General features: G+C 44.3%; 1 protein-coding gene across 1 annotated transcript in view; it reads left to right on the top strand.

Moving 5' to 3' along the window:
- Grip91 (gamma-tubulin complex component 3) overlaps window positions 1-18,308 on the top strand; it is a 57,017-nt gene that overhangs the window by 15,482 nt on the left and 23,227 nt on the right. Inside the window, exons 9-13 of the mRNA XM_084594492.1 lie at window positions 4,887-5,001; window positions 7,980-8,074; window positions 10,296-10,367; window positions 11,102-11,212; window positions 15,049-15,136. Coding sequence (XP_084450618.1) covers window positions 4,887-5,001; window positions 7,980-8,074; window positions 10,296-10,367; window positions 11,102-11,212; window positions 15,049-15,136 — 481 coding nt within the window. The remainder of the gene's footprint in view (window positions 1-4,886; window positions 5,002-7,979; window positions 8,075-10,295; window positions 10,368-11,101; window positions 11,213-15,048; window positions 15,137-18,308) is intronic.

Below are 18,308 nucleotides of genomic sequence, written 5' to 3'. Positions count from 1 at the left end.
CCAAGCAGGAGTGGCATAGTTACAATTACAGTTAATACAATTATCTACATACTACGAAACAGTGGGGTTCAGAGTAAAAAGTTTCATGATTGAGTGGTCCATTTACTAAAACGCCTCGCTATCTACTACAGAGTGCCATCCGCTATGGCTTTTCTACAAATTTAGGCCTAATGAAGATTAGGGAGAAGCAGACAGCTAAAGCGGCGGTGTTTTCCGCGCTCGTGAGAGCTGTTGCTGTAAGCTTGCGGCATCTGGTTCTGTAAGCTTCGTGAGCTTATCGTCTACTTTGATAATGCGGCTAAGGCCTAACTTGAACCCATCAACGAGCAGCGTGAACGATATGCTGCTAAGACGGAACGGACGGGGTATTGGGTGCCTCGATGTATAGTGTGCCACGCCCAATATGTTGCGCTGCTGCACTGTCAGATGGTACCTGAAGATTGTAGGGATATACATTGCACATTTTATGTGTTGCTTTTCAGACGTGTTTCAGTGTAAAATGTATACACTGCTCTAGTGGGTCAGCTCAATCGCCTTTTATACTCTGGCCCGACACACACTTGAATCCCGCCCACAGATACCGCTGTTTCCTAGGTTAAAAGTGCTAACAGAGGTCGAAGAAAAGCTCAGTTTGCAGTAACCTCGATAGGCAGCATGACTGCTGTTTGGCCAACATTACCGCGGTTTATGCTGCTCGTCAGAGCATGGAGCAGACGACGCGGCAGCGGCCTATGTCGTCACCGGCTGCACCAGTTGCCAGATCAACAAGCTGTTCATGAAGAAACGAAAATGCTAGTTTTAAAAATATCTGCAGCCCCGATGCAGCTGAAACTTTGAGGCTTAGTTGCTTGGCACATCACAAATAAGATGCAATAAACAGTTTATGTTCTGTTGGTGTCATGACCCCTTTAATTAGCTACACTGAAGCTCTATGGGAAATATAAATTGTTTTATTTGGGTTATTCTATAGAAGTAAGTTGTACTCAATGCAGAGAAGTTGACAAGAACTAATGAACAAAATAATTATCTGCTAATTAGGATGTCCAGGTGCTTAGAAAACTTTCTTAGTGTGATAATCTTCAAAACAAGGCACCACACACAGTTGCACCTGGCAGCTAGAACACAGTGAGATTCCCTCTGCAGCTTTAGTCGATGCTGGGTGTTATTACAGAAGACAGACGCAGTAGACTCGAGTTGGGTTCTGCTTCGTGGTAGTCTAAGCGGTCGCCGCGGATGTAGGTGCATGCGCTCTATCTGTTGTTTAAAATTTACCCTGCAAATTTTTTCAACTTTTGTGTTCTCTCCATAGATGGCATCACATGCTTGTGTCATTTTTTTACACGAGTGGTTTTTGGAGCGGCAGGGAGTGAGTTAAAAAAGCCAAAGCGAGTATACTTGGGATTGAATAGGGGTGTGCATACGTCACAGACCGAGTTCTTTCGGACATAGCAGTTAAACGGTTAATAATGATGCCTCGCCGCTGTGGCTCAGTGGACCCAAGGACGCAGACAGTGGGTGCTTTTAATGGAGGCGAAAAGCAAGGTGTCCTTGTACTTCGCAATGTCAGTGTACTTAAAGAAACTTTATATAGATTAGAGAGTTCTAGAATAGGGGCCAAGGAGCTTGGGGTGTCGAAATGCGCATGCACAGAACGTAAGGTGTGCTTGGGGCCTTGGGTTAACGCTAGGGGCGGACCCTATTTTTCAAGAATAGCGTTCGCCCGTTCGCCCCAAGCCACCGTTGGGTTGGGTTACAGCAACATGGCGGCGGCCGCTCGCCTCGGCACACATTCGTTGTCACCGCTACATGGTGTCATGCGTTCATGGCAAACGAAAGGCCAACGAAGCTCATGCTATGTCTCGTGATGCCCGTACCACCAAATTTTAGCGATAAAACGCACTGTATTTTTTTATTGCTTCCGGATTTACCGAGCTGCTAGGCTTAATGAGTTTGCCTCGTTTGGTTGCCATGGGGACCAGACGGCGCAAAGCGCGGAAGGTTCAAATGAGGTTTCCCGACCTTGGCCTGGGTTGACAATTGGCCGATTTCGTCTTGTCTGACGAAAACGGTTTATATAACCGGTAGTTTTAATATAGTTTTGTACAATAATAGTACTTTTTGATGAATAAAATAGCGTTGTTGGCTCTTATATATTTAAATGCTTTTCCTTGGCTTACCTTCATGGCGCTGCAGTCAATGAACGCAAGCCCGGCTCCGCTGCGTCCGGAAAGCCCCGATTCTAAAGCTTGCCACTCTGCTAGCACGTTGCGCCGCCGCACGCTATTTCCTTGGGGGCCCCAAGCCCCGAACTCCCTATTAAATTTCCAGAGCTCTCTAAAATGGCGTTTCTCATAGCCTTGTTGCTTTGGGGCATTCAACCCTATAAACACCAATTTCTCCCCGTTAGGGCTTTGTGGGTGCACTGGCCAGGAGACATATGTCAGTAGCTGGTCATGTGTCATCTTTTAAGAGTAAACTAAACTGCATAAATGATACCTTGGTGCAAACTTTTCTTTTTTCTTCGTTGCTGAAGCCATGAAATTAAAAAGAACCATTTAGTCTTTTCTTACTGATTTTGGAGAAGGAAAAGTGTTGAAGACTGGGCCATGTGGCTTGCAACAGCCCTCATTTGGTTTCACAGGGCTACCATGCAAGAGCTTTCTTAAAAGCTTGGTTACATTAAGCTTTGACACCAGGTGTGTACCACTAAGAAAATGAGAATAAAAATTCAGAGAAGTGTTCATGGTAAACTCTTCAACCAGCATAGGTGTGTGTGTGTGCGTGCGTGCGTGCGTGTGTGTGTGTGTGTGTGTGTGTGTGTGTGTTTTGTAGCAGCGTGAGATGGATGGCACTTAGGAGACAGACACAGTCACTGGCACTCCACAGACTTAATCGTCCTTCTCTTCTCTCTCATTCACATTCTCGCGTCGCGCTCTCGTACTTTGCTTTCTCTTTTTCAGGTGCAGCGCTCATCACCGGCGTGCACCGTGACACCTCCTACATTGTTACAATATTATATAGGTTTGTCCGTTTTCGGGTAAAACCCAAACACCTCGAATTTTTTCCGGTTTATGGAGCAATTAACTGTGGTCACAGAACTTTTTGAAAGCTCGAATGAAAGCACCAAAGCAGAAGCTATTCGAGCCATACTTTCTGATAGTTTTTTTATGCTAAGGTAGTCTTAATGAGAGATGCACTCAAGCCAATTTTAGATGTCCAGAAATTGCTTGAAAGTGGAAAGCTTCTGATGCCAAGGTCCGATCCCTTCATAAACGTCAAGCTACAGGAGGCTGTCGACGAGTTTTCTACTATGATCGGTAAAAGCAATTGAGCAAAAGGTGTTTTCTCTGTTACCTAAGAGCAGTGTCACATTAGTAAAAACTTGTTGCGAAGAGTTATGCGCGAAAATCTCCACAAAATGGGGCTGTACTCTGAAACCAAATGTCTCAGACAAAGAAGAAAACCAGTTGACAGTGTTGAAACTGGGTGCCTTACTCGATCCATTCCAGTAGCGGCTGCAGAGTCGGACGTTTGGTGACTACTGACCTCTATTTATTTTCGTGTTGGGCAGTGTAGGCTCGCTTCGTGAAGAGGTTAACCAATATCCTCTGTAAGCAAGCCCCACAAATGAAAGCGTTGAAGTGATGGACTATTGGAACGACGCAACTGTGCTACCCTAGGCTAGTAAATGCAGATGGCACCACAGTGTTGTTATAGTTAATGTCAGCTGTGATGTTGAGCTAACATTCTCTCAGCTAAGATACCTTCAGAGACCAGAGAGGTCTCGGATGGAAAACCAAACGTTGCTCATGTAGATGATTATGTTTGTTAATGAGGGTGCGTAGAACGTCGATGACCAGGTCACGTGAATAAAATGTGTCTTGTCCCAAAACTTACCATTGCACATCACTGAGAGTAATAATTACGACAGAAACACCGAATTATGAAATACTTCCTTGAAAGCAACTCAAAACATATCCCTAATCGTTACCCACCGATTAGGAGAAATCAAATAAATTGTCAGTTTGTCAATTTAACCTGATAAATCTCGAATTTCGGAGTGTTTTCACGAAAAACCTGATTTCTTTTTTATTACCAAGTAAAAAAATAATGCCCAATCCGAATTTGAAAGATATAAAACCCAAAAACAAATAACCCTATATATATTGTATCTATACAGTATGTCACACAACTTTCCTGATTATCCTATTTTGTTTTACTGACAGTTTCGGACAATGGACTGCCCTTCTTCAGGATAAAATTGAAAATGAGGTGACACATTCGGATCACTGTAAAGAGAGGGAATTCTTGCTCTTTGTCTTTGGGGGAACAAAGATCACAGAATAGGTAGAAAAGGCGAAAAGCAAGACAGCCTCCGTTTATTAACAAAAGGAAAAAGGAGGAAACCGTAGCGAGGTGGAGAGCCGATGATATTTACATAAGCGAGGTGCTTTCATGAAGATGACACTAAAAGCGGGGGAAGGTTCTTTCAGAAGAAACCAGGAATTGACAAAATGTTGAGAACAATCACATGACAAAAACACGCGCAAAAGCTAGCACGAACTTGAAAACATATGATATAACACAAGCATACATAACAGGACGGCCCATTCCCCAGTGGCGCAGGTGTTCAAAACCGTTGAAATCAGAGTTATGCACTCAAGATCTACACACCTGCGATCAGTGCAGTACAGAGTCTTGCAACAAACTGGTTGGTGCTCCGTGTCCAGTAAAGGCCAGGATCACCTCCTCTATGTCATCTTGTGTCGTCAGTCAAATTTATCAGCAAGATTAAGGGCGGTAAAGAAGGAGTTAAGAGTGCAGAGCCTCGCCGAATTTCAGCATTGTGAATGGCCACAAAAAGCCTGGTTTTTCTTGAACTGCAGCTGAGCCTCCCAGAAGAAGGTGCAAGTGCCCTGACGATGCATCGAGTGATGGCATGGAACAGCAAGCCCCTAGTCAAGCTTCGGCTCCTGGGTGACCTTGTGGAGTCATGCGCAGGTGCGGAGGCATCATTTTAAATTACTTCCACCCTACCAACAGGGTGAAACTTGGGTGTACTTGTGTGTGCACATCGCATCACTTTCTTTTAAATAACTTTTAATGCTTCATGAAAATGTTGAGAATAGATTTTGCTAGGATTTTGCGAGTGTTCAAATGTTTCGAATATCAAAGCGAGCAGCTCTTTTGAGAAACCTCGAATATCTTCCAATTTTTTGAATTCGAGAATTCAGGAAAATAATAAGCTGTTGGAAGAAGCACTTGATGGTCTTATGTACACTCTGACCCTTTTTTTGCGGTCGCATCTCTCTGGATTCGGGCACACATTGTGCGCACGGCATGGCAGTCTTGTCCACAAACTCTGCCTTTGACAGCTTCACGGGTCAATAAGTCAATGATAAGTGCACATATTGGTCGTATCCCAGAAGCTAAACGGACACGCTTTAACGAGAACTGTGAGGTGCTTGCCGCATGAAAGGCCCGAAGGACAAAGGTTACAAATAATATAGGCAGGCAGAACTATCAACGTGGCTGAGGTGAGTGCTATATCATCATTTGTTATCGTCCATCTTGTGCTTGTCGGTGCATAGCCTTTGAGAAAGCAGGAGCAGAAAAAAAAAAAAAAAGCTTATCATGCTCACGGCCTGGAGCGAAATATTCAGATCTGCGGCAGTGCAAACAGATCAACTCTTCTTACTGCTGCTCCAGACCACTTGGTGATTGCCATAGCTTTTCTCCTTGCATACCAAGCTGCCAGTCTCTTGGGCTGTATTTTAGATATCATTATCTTCATCAACTTTCATAAGTGCACGAGGCCATCCAAATGCAAGCGTACATGGGCAGTTGCACATGCAAACCCAAGCTTGGATGCATGGCCAGTTTTGTACGGCCGCTTACTAAGGCTAGTTAGATATGCGAGCCATAGTTTCAGTGCATGGCCAGTTTGAAGCTTACGCTGCTTGACTGAACACATTTGATCAAACTGGATGTCAACAAATTGGACAGTGTCCTTAAATAATTTCAAAGAATTTAAAAGCATGAAAAGAAACAATGTCTTCAGGTGAAACCTGAATGTTAATTGATGTGAACAGGCTCAGTTCGCTAACTCTAATCGGTTTCTATATCGGACCCTAGTGCTAACGCATTCTGTTCAGCCCCGCCATGCGGGGGTTACGGTTTTCGACTGCTGTGCCCAAGGATACAAAATCGAATCCTCGCCGGGGCAATCGCTTTTCGATTGCGGCGAAAAGGAAGGTACCCATGTGCTGTGCAATGTCAGTGCACGTTAAAGAACCCCAGGTTGTATAATTTTCTAATTTGGGTAAATTTCTCTTAACCGCAGAAAGAAATTTTGCAGCTTTATGTCCAAGACTTCTTCTTGTATGATTTCTCTTTGGTCCATGTGACAGACCTCCGTGCCTTCAGAAGCAGGCAAAACATTTTTATGATGCATCTTTAGTTAAATGCTTGCATGGCAGGATGTGTGTGTGTGAATCACACAATTTCAAAAAAAGCTTAAGAAATTAGGTCGTTAGTGAGCCGCGAAAAACACAATTGTAATTTAGAAAGAGGCAACCAGTGTTTAAGGCTACTTGAAGCGTGCTTTTTCTATCACAGGTCATCACAGTTCATGAAAAACGAGCTGTGTAAGAACACTGAGTAAAGGACATGTGGCTTTGGTGGCAGAAAAATGGCGCATAATTTAAAAATTCTGCAAAATAAAAATTTTAACGTTGTGGTGTCTGAAAAGAATATACCGGCAAGCAGAAGGGCCGTGCAAACAGTTTTAAGGCTTTTGTAAGAAAGAGAAATTTATGACAGGTAACAGTGGTTACTTTATAAGTGGGTCAGTTTGATTTAAGGTTGTTGATTATTCGTGGCCACGGTATTTGTGTTCTCTCATTTCGGACAGAAACGTAGTATTAGGTGAGTACTATAAAATACGAATCTGCAAATATTACGAGGTGTAATTTCAAAATAGGAAATGCAAAAAAAACAAAAAAGTTCTCGTTCGTATATAATGCGAGCAAGGAAAGATCAGTAAAAGTATTTATTCGCACTACATTTCGCTATAGGCGCCTTCGCGTCCAATGCCACACTGCACCAGGCACTGAATAATGCCATGAACCTTCATATACCGGTGCTGGTTTGCTCCCCTTCTTGTGCCAACACACTAGATAAGTGAATTTCACGCACTGTGAGAAGAGCAGCTCGCATTCGCTTCCGACAATCGCCGAATCTATATGGTCCTCAATTTCTTCTAAAACCAGCAGGTGGCTTTCAGCTCGGACAAGGGGCGGCAGCGCACGAGCTGTCGGCTAGCAGGCGCTGCGCTCCCGGCTCTTCACGTCTTGCATTGCCCGCAGCTGGCATGTGGCGTATGCACCCAGGAAGTATTCTCGGATTCAGGGTTTTCGTGATCTTCAAGAGTCCTTTGCTGAAGACATCTTCCTCATACCGCTAAACGTGTTCGATATCCTACATTTTTCGAAGGCGCGACCGACGTGCTCCTTCGGAATGCTGGTCAAGCGTCCGCGATTCGGCTGTAGGGTCTGGCCAGCATGGCTGAAGAGGCCCGTGAGAGACCTGTGCAACGTGCCGAGTGATCCTTTCGCAATCTCTACATCATGCGAGGTGCGATCAGCCTCCTTCCAGTTGCATGTGTGCTGCGTCCCTGGCATCTTGATCGCGAGGATCGCGGGGTCAGCTTTGTGAAACCGAAACCACCGAAACAGTCAGCCGATGCCAACGCAAGATAGCGCCTCCTCTTGCTGGAAGCTTAATGCTGATAGCACTGATTAATAATGAGGGCGGCACTGTGAATTTAGGCTGAAATTTACTCTGATCTGCATATAATATGAGGTAGAAATCTAACATGATAAGATTGGGAAAAAACTTATTATAAACAGGCTTTTACGGTAATTGAAGCTGCAGTGAGCCAGTATTTGTGCTCACCATCTTCCTCCCGCTGTGTCCAGGGCTCAAGGGGGGCCAGCTGGCCAGCCTGCTACATGCATCCCTGGCCAACGGGGACCCTGAGGGCAGCGCCCTGGTGCGAAGACTGCTTCTAGCTGTAAGTTGCTGCAAGGTGTTCTGCTGTTTTATGCATAGCACTCCCCACTAAGGGCATGCTGCAAATTATGAAAAATTTCAGACGTCAGTGGGGTATTTCTTGCCATTCATTTTGTATTTGGTTTGAAAAATCTGATATTTGCTCTTCTCAGGTATCAATTTAGTTGCTAAATACTATTGAAGCGTGGTTTGCTAGCAGGCCATTTGAGCTCGTTGGTAGCCTCTTAACTGTCACAAGGGGTCTGTAATGGTTTAGCACTATTGATTACAGCCACTAAAGAAGGTTTTACAAATATGACAGTAAGATCCAAGTTGATAAATAGAGCATAAAAGACCTTCAGAAGCTATGAAAATGGGGAAAGCAACTGGAGAGGATCAATTAACTGCAGATTTGAAGGACAGTGGGGATATCACGCTAAAAAAGCTGGCCACCCACGCAATGCCTCACAACCTGGATGGTAATGGAATTTTGAAAGAATACTTACATTACCTTAATTTATTAAAAAAAGGGTGTCAAGAACTTGAAAAATTACAAACCAATCAGCTTATTTGTTATGTAACAGGCATTTGTTAAGGTAATCACTAACTGGATTGGGGCAATGTTAAACCTCGATCAACCAAAGGATCAGGCAGGCTTTTATAAAGGCTATTCTACAGTAGATCATATCCATACTTTCAACCATGTGATAGAAAAATGCTTTGAATATAATAACCACTATGCATAGCATTCATTGATTACAAGAAAGCATTGGACTCAAAGACCTTGGCAGTCATGAAGGCATTGAGAAATTAGTGTGTAGATGAGCCATATCTGAAAGTACCATAAATATCTGAGCAAGCCCCTCCCCCTCTCCACTAAAGTCAAAATTTTCGGGCAAAGTGTGTGTGTGTGTGTGTGTGTGTGTGTGTGTGCGTGCGTGCGTGCACGTGCATGCTGAAGTTTTGGGAGGGGGCAGGGGGTGCAATTTCAGTATGGCACCGAAATTCAAGTTGGCAACAACAAAATCTTCCTCCGCTGGCTCAAACTGATCTGCAGTCTACCCTACCGCAGACGTTTTCTCACGGTGTGTCATTTGAATGCACAAGTTAACGGTTGTCTTATTTTATTTTGACGCGAGCTCCTGCCCAGACAGTGGCCAACTGCTTTTTGATGGGTGTGTATCAGATGTCTCACTCAATGTGGTGAACCGACACCCTCCGTCGGCAAGAAAAAACAATCTGTTCAGTACTAATTATTGCTTGCTTAGACGAAGTATTCAGAGAGCTGGATTGGGAACAGTTAGGGGTTAAGGTTAATGGAGAATACTTCAGCAATCTGAGATTCACTGATTACTGAGGTGCCTTGCCAAATAGCTTAGGTGACAAATTGCAAAGGGTAGTTAATGACATAGACAGGTAAAGCAGAATGGTAAGCCTAAAGATTTATATGCAGTAATATTCAACAGCTTGGCAAGTAACAGCAGTTTGCCATAGGTAGCGAGGTGCTGAAGGTGTTAAATGAATAGTATGTCTACTTGGGGCATATAATGCCCACAGATTGTGATCAGGAAAGGGAAACAACTAGGAGAATCAGATTGGGATGGAGTGCTTTCTGCAAGTATTGAAGTACTATCAGATCATATGTAGTGGCTTACAGCTATCTCTCAAGAGGAAAGTATATAACAGCTGCATCTTACCACTGCACACATGTGGGGCAGGAACTTGGAGGCTATTACAAACGGTTTGACTTATAATTGAGGACCACGCAGAAAGCGATGGAATGCAAAAATGGTAGGTAAAGCAGCAGGAGACAAGAAGCATGCCGAATTGGTCAGAAAACAAACTTTAGTTAATGACATGAAGAAATGGAAATGGGCAGGACATGTATTGTGAAGTGAGGATAACAGATGGTCTGTATGGGCAACAAATTGCATTCCAAGGGGAAGTAAATGTAGCAGGGGTGACAGAAAGTTAGGCAGGCGGAGGGGGTGAAGAAATTTGCTGGGCTCAAATGGATGCAGCCAGCACAGGACCGAGTTAATTGGAGGAGTATGGGAGAGACCTTTGCGCTGCCGTGGGTGTGGTCAGGCTGATTAGGATTTGCATGGCTCTCCTTAGAGGGAGAGCAGGTTGGCTGAGGATTGCAAATTGTAAATCCTAATTAAAGTAGTTAGTGACTTGGAACAAATTGTTGCATCGATGTAAGAGGCCTCTGTCACTTTGCAACTGTCTTTATCATGCAGGTGCTAAAACCATGGTACAGTATGCTGTGCCGCTGGATCCAGACGGGGCAGCTTGAAGATGTTCACTGTGAAGTATGAGCACTTTTTGCATCATGTGCCGTTCACACTAATGTCTGTGTGACATTTTTTGCTTTCTTCATGTCACTAATATAGGTGCAGTAACATTTTTTTGTTCTGTTTCAGTGTGGGTGTCTGCACAAGTTTGGTGTAGTTGTCCAGTACGTGCTGGAGAGACTAAAGGCCCGTTCACACTTGCAATTTAGAGAAGTTGTGCAGTTGTTTCGGTTGAAAAATGACTGTTGCAAATGATTGCATTGTTTGAAAAGCTACAGTTGCAGGTCAGTCAAGCACTACTCAGTTTCCCAGCCTTGCTACTGCTGGTTGCAAATTGGTAACCAATCATTGTCGCAGCTGGAGCGAACGGGAATTAATTTTACATCTGTCTTCCAATGTTGCTGGTGAACAATCACTATCGACAAATCTTGTTCCGAACAAGGCCCATTCGGGAAAGCGACCTGCGGGTCACCTTTGCAGGTGTCAACTGCGGTCGAGCTGAGCGGCTCGCTGGTTGCTCCCAGGCCCTTTGCGACTCGCAAGTGTGAATGGGCCTTAAAAGTGGCAGTGTAAGATAGCCAAAGGTGGAGAATTTAGTAGCTAAGCTTTCCCTAAATATATGCGATGCACTGTAACCCGTCTCCATTCTGAGGAGTTCCTATTGTTGTTCAAAGTGGAGCACAGTATGGGGCCTTTGAGGGGAAGTGCGGGTGAGCAGTGTAACGTGGTCTGTGTTGTCCTCTGGTGTGCAGTTCTTCATAGCCACCAACCCTGCAGTGCCTGTGGAGAGCCTTTGGCATGACAAGTACTACCTGCGCAAGAACATGGTGCCATCATTCCTCTCGGAAGAACTGGCCCGGAAGGTGCAGTTAGGTTTTGCTTGGCTTGTAACTCCCACACGCAGCTCATCTCAAAGCCTGCACCGATAGCATGTTTTCATTTTGGTCACTGTTTGTAACCATTTACAGAATGCAAAAGATTGGCTGTTGTTGGTTTAATCAGACAGTCCAAACAGATTTGTCTGCTTCCTTATCTATACCAGCTTCTCAGAACTTCAGTGCTGTAGTTGACCGTTTTTTCGGACTCCAATTATTCGGATTTGCGCGATATTGTGGACTTTATTCAGGAACCGTCACGCAGCCCATAGGTGCGTGTACATTTTCACGACCGATATTTTCGACACTGTGCAGTCCAAAAGTTTTTTGGACCAAATTTGGCCCGAGTAATCTGTGGAGATCGTTTTTTAGCCAAAGGCTCGTTTTTTCAGCATCACTTAGATGCGAGTGGGAGTTGCTTCCGCAAACAACCGGTTTTGAAAGCTAGGCGAAGCAGTAATTTAGACAGACTAGCTTACTTAGCTCTTTATTCATCGTCGCAATTGGAGGCAGTAGCAATAAGCGAATGCTCGACCTTTACATCGCGGCAGCCTATAAACGCACAATCAGATTGAAAATGGAACGTGAGCATCGTCTGCTGTGGCTCGCTGCAACGATGCCCGCCACCACGGCCACCAGTGGGGAAAGGGGAGAGGGGGGGTCTGGTGAATTCATGATTTATGGGGGCTTTCGTTACGCTTGTTTTTTTCCCACAAGTTCCATCTCACGATCTTGCCTCTTGGCCACCGTCGTAAACCATGGGAACTGAATGTTATTGCTTCGCGCGGCATGTGCATTCATTCACGGCACGATCAACTGAGTCGCAGTACATACGTGGAGTGGCATGGACTTGACGAAAGCATGACTGGCCGAGATATACTAACTGGAGTGTTATAGCGGTTACAGCTTAGCGTGATCAGTTTCCGGAGGGCACCACTGCACATGCCGTGACCGCATTGAGTGAGTTGCATGCTTCCCGGTGGCGCACACATGCCGTGTCTGCACTAGTCAGCGCGCGCGCACTGGCGGCCATGCCCATCATATATGGCGGTACGCAGAAGCTGATCACAGTAGCAGATCTTGCTCTGCTATGACTCCGTTATCAGCATATAAACAGACTTGGGGAGCGGCGAAGTTTCTTTATTTGTAAAGGTGGTTTTTCGCAGAAAAGTGATATTTTTTCAAGTTTCACGGATTTTTCGAACTGTTCGATCATTTGGACCATTTCCCGGCTCTTGCCAAGTCCGAAAAAACTGTCCGCGACTGTACTCTTAGCAGCCCACAGTAGTTTCACTACTTATCGCAAATTGACTGAAATTTAGCCATTAACTAAACATAGGCTTAGCTAAAATTAATTAGGCTTAGGAAAATGTAGTCACAGCCAATGTGTGTTAAGACAGCAATGTACTACTGTAATGTGACCTTTTTATGCATCGAATAACAGAGGATGGCTGACGGTGTCCCTCGCAGGTCTCTACGAAACGGGCCCGTGGTGATACAGCCACGGTGCCGGTTGCACAAAGAATATATGGCGCACGAATTAAAGCCCTTCCACTAAGAGGTTCCAGCCAGGAACTGTAACTAAGAAGGCTTTGTCTCCACACGTGCACATTCCCCGAGAAACATCCAGACCAGCTTGACATGTTTTTCATATTTGTCTAGGGTGTAAAAATTTCTGCGAGAACTGCTGTATTGTTTGGGCTGAAAATGCAGATCACAAGTTAGCTAGTGATGGTCTCACTTTTCAATAAGTAATTTAAGATTGAAAATTGCCTGAATTTTCCAGAATCTGCAAAAAGTTGCAGTAGGCTGTGGCAGAACGTTTTGTCAAGGGGAGCTGGGCAGCTGATTTGACTCACTGCATCATCTAGCGAACTGCGAGGCAATAACTATCTTTGTCAGGGTGCGGGTGGTTGTTCCACTTTGCCAGGTGGCATAGTCTGTCAAATCTGCAGCTCGGCTTGCTTTGACGAAAGGTTGTGCCACAGCTGACTGTAATTTTTCGCCAATTCCAGGAAGGTCATTCAAATTCTCATATTTAAATTATCTAGTAGAGGTGAAAACGTTAATTTCGGAAAACAAGAGTTACACCGCTGTCACACGGACGTTTCGAAGGTCGTTCACTCAAGCCGCGACAGAGCAGCACAATACTGGCACACGACTGCGTCAGTCACGTGATATTTTTGGCATTTCGTGGCCTTCTTTAGAGCATAGAAAAACGACACACGTGAGATTTTCTTTATCGGAAATAAATGGAATGGGGGTTTTAGAAGGAGCTCTCCAACTTTGTAAATCACATTTATTGTCTAAGGGCAATAGTTAGTAAATTAGAAAAAGTATCTTAACTACTAATTAGTTAATTGCAAAACAAGAAATTGCCTGTGGTGCGCCAGATGTCTGGCAGCTGTATACAGGTGGTTTCTCTGGCCTATCTCAAATGTTTCATTTTTTAACCCATGGCTAAAGTTAGCTTGGGCACCCTGTATAATTTGTTCTTAGAATAATGGTGTGCTTGGTCAGTTGGTTCAGCTTATCATTTTTCAGCACTATAATGCTATATAACTAGTTCTCTTACAGTCCACGATATTGTAAACCAAACTGCTCAAAGTGATGATACAGGTAAACTACAACTGTCAAGCATTCTCGAGAAAAGCAATCTTCCTATTGCGCATTAAAACCGTTGCTTTGCTGATGCAGTTCTGTTGTTCCCTTGCAATATGGAAAGCCTCAACCACCTCCTGTGTTGTCTGATCTTTGTGGGTGCACATAGTACGTACATGTGTGTGATGAAACAATGCAGTGCACTTTTTCTTTTTCTTCACTTCACACCCTAGAAGATGCTTCACCAGATATGATAGGTAATTTCCATTCTTCAGATTATTACTATGTTCTAGTAAGCGCTTGTGCAAGCAACACCTTGCCTGGCCAGTGTAACGAGCTCCTTCATTCTTTCTGCTGTTGTACCTGTACCAGCTAGCCCAATTCAACATTTTGCAGCTTCACAAACTTCCACCTTAAGTCTTCACGATGAAGGTTTTCAAAATTTCAAGTATAGCATTCTGTTACAAGAAAATGCTGATGTATATCCCCTAAATTTACTGAAAGACTGTTGACTCACTCATTTTTTTTTTCTCTGCTTCATCATACACGCATGCTTGTCAGAATTTTGACACGTGACTTAGCCAGTCACGTGTCAAAATTCCGACCATGGCTTGCTTTGAAAAGCAAAGGACCCCTGTCAGCGCGTGCTGATCCACACCGCACTGCATCGGGACTCCACCTGGCAAAGCACCACTGGTGTTGAGATAGGTGCAGGTCACTGCATGATGAAGCATACCAGCGCAGCACACCGATCTTAACACCAGGATTGCTTCATCAGGTGGTACCCGGATGCAGTTTGGTGCGGATCGGCACGCACTGGCAGGGGCCTTTTATCTCTGCTCATAATAGTTCAGTTCAGTCATTCAGTCGTGTCCGACTCATAGTACGTGTCATAATCGTAGTCGTGTCATAATAGTACAAGTTGGTATACTGACTAAAGCTTTATTTTCTTGAAGGAATGCACTGTTGAATGCATTGAATGTCTTGACACCTTGAGAGTACCATATAATGCAGCCACAGATACAAAGTGGGGGAAAAATTGACTCATCCTGAAGGAGAAAAAAAAATGTCGTAATTATAATGCGAATGCAAGTTTTTGAATCCAGAGTATTGGGGTTTCTCTGTATTACATCTCTAGTGGTCGCATGCCTTTTTATAACATGTGACATTCATTTTGCCCTATGCACTGCAACAGAACCATATCTTTTCTTGTGTTTATGCAGATTCTGTGCACAGGCAAGGCTGTCAACTTCTTGCTTCATGTGTGCCAGGGTGCTCCACAGCAGGCAGACCCGCCTCCACCGCACCTAGGTAGTCTCCATGCCTTTGGCGGGAGGGGCATTGCGATGACGTGCTGTCGGTTTTGAACTTTGCTGTCTGTGAAGTGTTGAAAATTTATGTTTACAGGGAGCGAATAATTTTGTGCGAACACTTCACCAAAGCCTTTAAAAAATATGAACAGCTTTCTTTTTGCGCGTTACAAGGAAAGGATGGAGGAGGGGTATCCTGCCTGTATGGTAGAATTATGGCGGAATGCAAATATTTTAGTCTGAAGAAAGGAAAAAAAGAGAATCACTCTGCTATAATTTTGACATATTATTATGTTCTCCAGTGTATTGCAGACTTTTTATATCTGGATTTAGGAGTGTAAAGTCACGCCTTGCGTTATGATCAAATATTATGTGGAGGCAAATTCATGCTATCACACTTTTACTTACATACTGGTTGATGCACGATGTAGGTTAGCCCTAACTTCATGAAATGGAAAAAACAAATTTAGTAAGCCATAGTGGTCGGCCAATGGAAACTCTGAGCCACAAATATATTCAGGGGCCCCGCAACACCATGTAAGCATAGTGCATAAACTCTCTGAATACCTAGGTTGCGTTGTAATGAACATTCTATGCAAATAGTGCACTTCTGCATGCAGCATAAATCACAAAATCACACTCAGAATTTGGTTAGTTCTTTCTGGTGCATTTTTGAACTTTTGCCCTACTCCATATCACACTTCTTTGTGCCCCGCCATGGTGATGCAGTGGTAACGGCACTCGACTACTGTGCCCGAAGATGCGGGATTGAATCCCAGCCGCGGCAGTTGCTTTTCGATGGAGGCGAAAAGCTAGGCGCTCGTGTGCTGTGCGATGTCAGTGCTTGTTAAAGAATTTCCGGAGCCCTCCACTACGGCGTCTCTCATAGCCTGAGTTGCTTTGGGACGTTAAAGCCTACAAACCAAACCAAACACTTCTTTGTGTGTCGGATAAGAAATGCCCGTTGGTCAGATTCTATCAGACATTGTGCAGCTGCCTTGGCCAGTCAGCCATGTCGTGTCTGTTTATAAGGAAGTTCTGCTGCCTGTGGAATTCCTACGTGCGCTCGAAGCGTGATTGTAGGGCTGGCAGGGGAGTATAATGCTTCAGGCATGCAAAAACTTGCTGAGGAGGGAGAAAGGCACGATGACACTTTAACTGAATATTAACTGCTGATAACCCGAATTCCTCAAGGTGCATTGAGAAATTTCTTGCTATTAGAAGGTATCTGTGATGTGGATCCCAGGTGAATTGCAACCTGACACAAGAACAGTGGCGCAACGACAACGGCACAAAGAGAGTGACAACACAGGTTCACTCCCTCTCTGTGCTGCTGTCGTGCTGCTGTTCCTGTGTATCCTGCACCAACCAGCCCTGCAATTTATCATTCCAACGTACTGCAACTTAATTGAATAGCGTGTCAGTGTCCTCTAACTCTGTAACTGCCAAACTAACTCCCAAAACACATATCAAAATAAATTTTTTTAGGTGATCATACTTTTTTTTACGTAATTCTCATGAAAGAAATATGTTACGTCATTAGTTTCTGGTTAGAATTTGACACAAAAATTTTAAAAAGAAAAAGATGCTTTTGAGGGCAGCTTTCCCTCGGTGCAAGCCGTCACTCTTGGCTGTTGGCTATTCCTCAGTGCATGGATGTCGCCAATGATGTCGCCAATTGCTTTCTGAAGCAAATTCTTGATTGTTAGCAATTCTGCTTTCAGAATTTCTCCAATAAGCAGCTCTTTTTCTCTAGACGTCCCTGCTACTGCTTCGTGTATGATGCTGTCATGAAATAATTGTTATCAGCCTTAAAACACATGCTAGGGGCACGAAACGCTTTTTTTTTTCGTGGATAGGTAGCATTCCCTGGTGTAGAGAATTGAAACCAGTGCATTGCCGACCGTAGCTCATCTTTGACGATGGGAGCAGGGCAGCATTGGGCCTGAGGAGCATAAACTCATCCTTGGCGATGTTGGTACAAACACTCATGACGAGTACACCTCGGATTTGGCAGTTAAAAAGCTCAGCTAAGGCAACCAGATTTTTCGGCAACATCAAACTCTCATGCTGCTATGGAGCTTTCTGATGGTGCCACGCATAAAACTGGGGCTTGTTTAGATGCTGTTGAGAATGGTCACCAACTTTCTGAAAGCTTGACTCAAAGTGCATCAAGTAACAAGGAGAAATTCATGACGCCTCTAAAGCACGCAGCCAGTGCAGTGGCAATAGAGTGGTAGGACTGTATGATTATCTTCATATCTGTATTATTTGATTATTTTTCTAGGGCTCTGTTGAAAAACAAAGGGGTGCATTAAAACCCTCCTGCGATAGTGCTGGTAGTAGCTGCCTTACTATGTTAAGGCTTGAAGGTGGCTTTCCTCTGAAGACAAGCCACAGAGAAGCCATTTTTCGAGGCATATTTGTTCACAAACATCTGCCCAACTTTTCATATGTTGTGGCCTCGTTTTATGCATTCTATTTGTGTGCCTCCTCTTTTGCCCACCGAAGCGTCGCATAACAGTTATCATTGAATTTGTTCACGCAAGTGTGGTGTATGTTTTGAAAGTACTTTTCCATCTAAAGGTGTAGCTTGCAAGCAACAAATTTCATAGCATTTGAGAGACTACCGTATTTTCCGATGTATAAGTCACAGCCCCCCTCGAAGCAGCAGTTTTTTCGTAAAAAAAACACAGATAAGTCGCACCAATGTATACAGTGTACTTGTTCACTCAGTAGAACACTCATTGAGGACCACGCTTGGAGAATGCGTGATGAATATACGTGCTTGAGGCGGCTGCCGCATATTACACACATCCCATCATAGGCAGTGCTTCCACAGGTCCATGTAGCGTCCAAAGTCTGAGCAGTACTTTACAGAAGTGTTTTATTTTGATACATACAGATGGTATGCACTTACACACGGCATTTAGGCAAAACCATCGGAGGAAAAAAGGGGGAGGTGGGGGAGAGAGAGAGAGAAAGGAGAAGGAAGGAGGAAGGGCCAGAGCAGCGAGGGTAAATATGCAATGCCTGGCCTTCTTGGTCAACTTCATTTTCCGGAGCACACTGCGCATATCTCTGATAATTGCTTCGCTAACTGCAAACTGCCATCTTGCGGCTCGGTACCCATGTTCCTCGGCAAGTTCAACTGAGCGCAGCTTGAATTTCAC

This window comes from Amblyomma maculatum, chromosome 2 (assembly GCF_055883805.1).
Source record: "Amblyomma maculatum isolate TAMU_Amacu chromosome 2, ASM5588380v1, whole genome shotgun sequence".
In the NCBI taxonomy this organism is placed as follows: Eukaryota; Metazoa; Arthropoda; class Arachnida; order Ixodida; family Ixodidae; genus Amblyomma; species Amblyomma maculatum.
The sequence above is the reverse complement of the archived record's forward strand: the minus strand, read 5'-3'. Positions and strand labels throughout refer to the sequence as shown.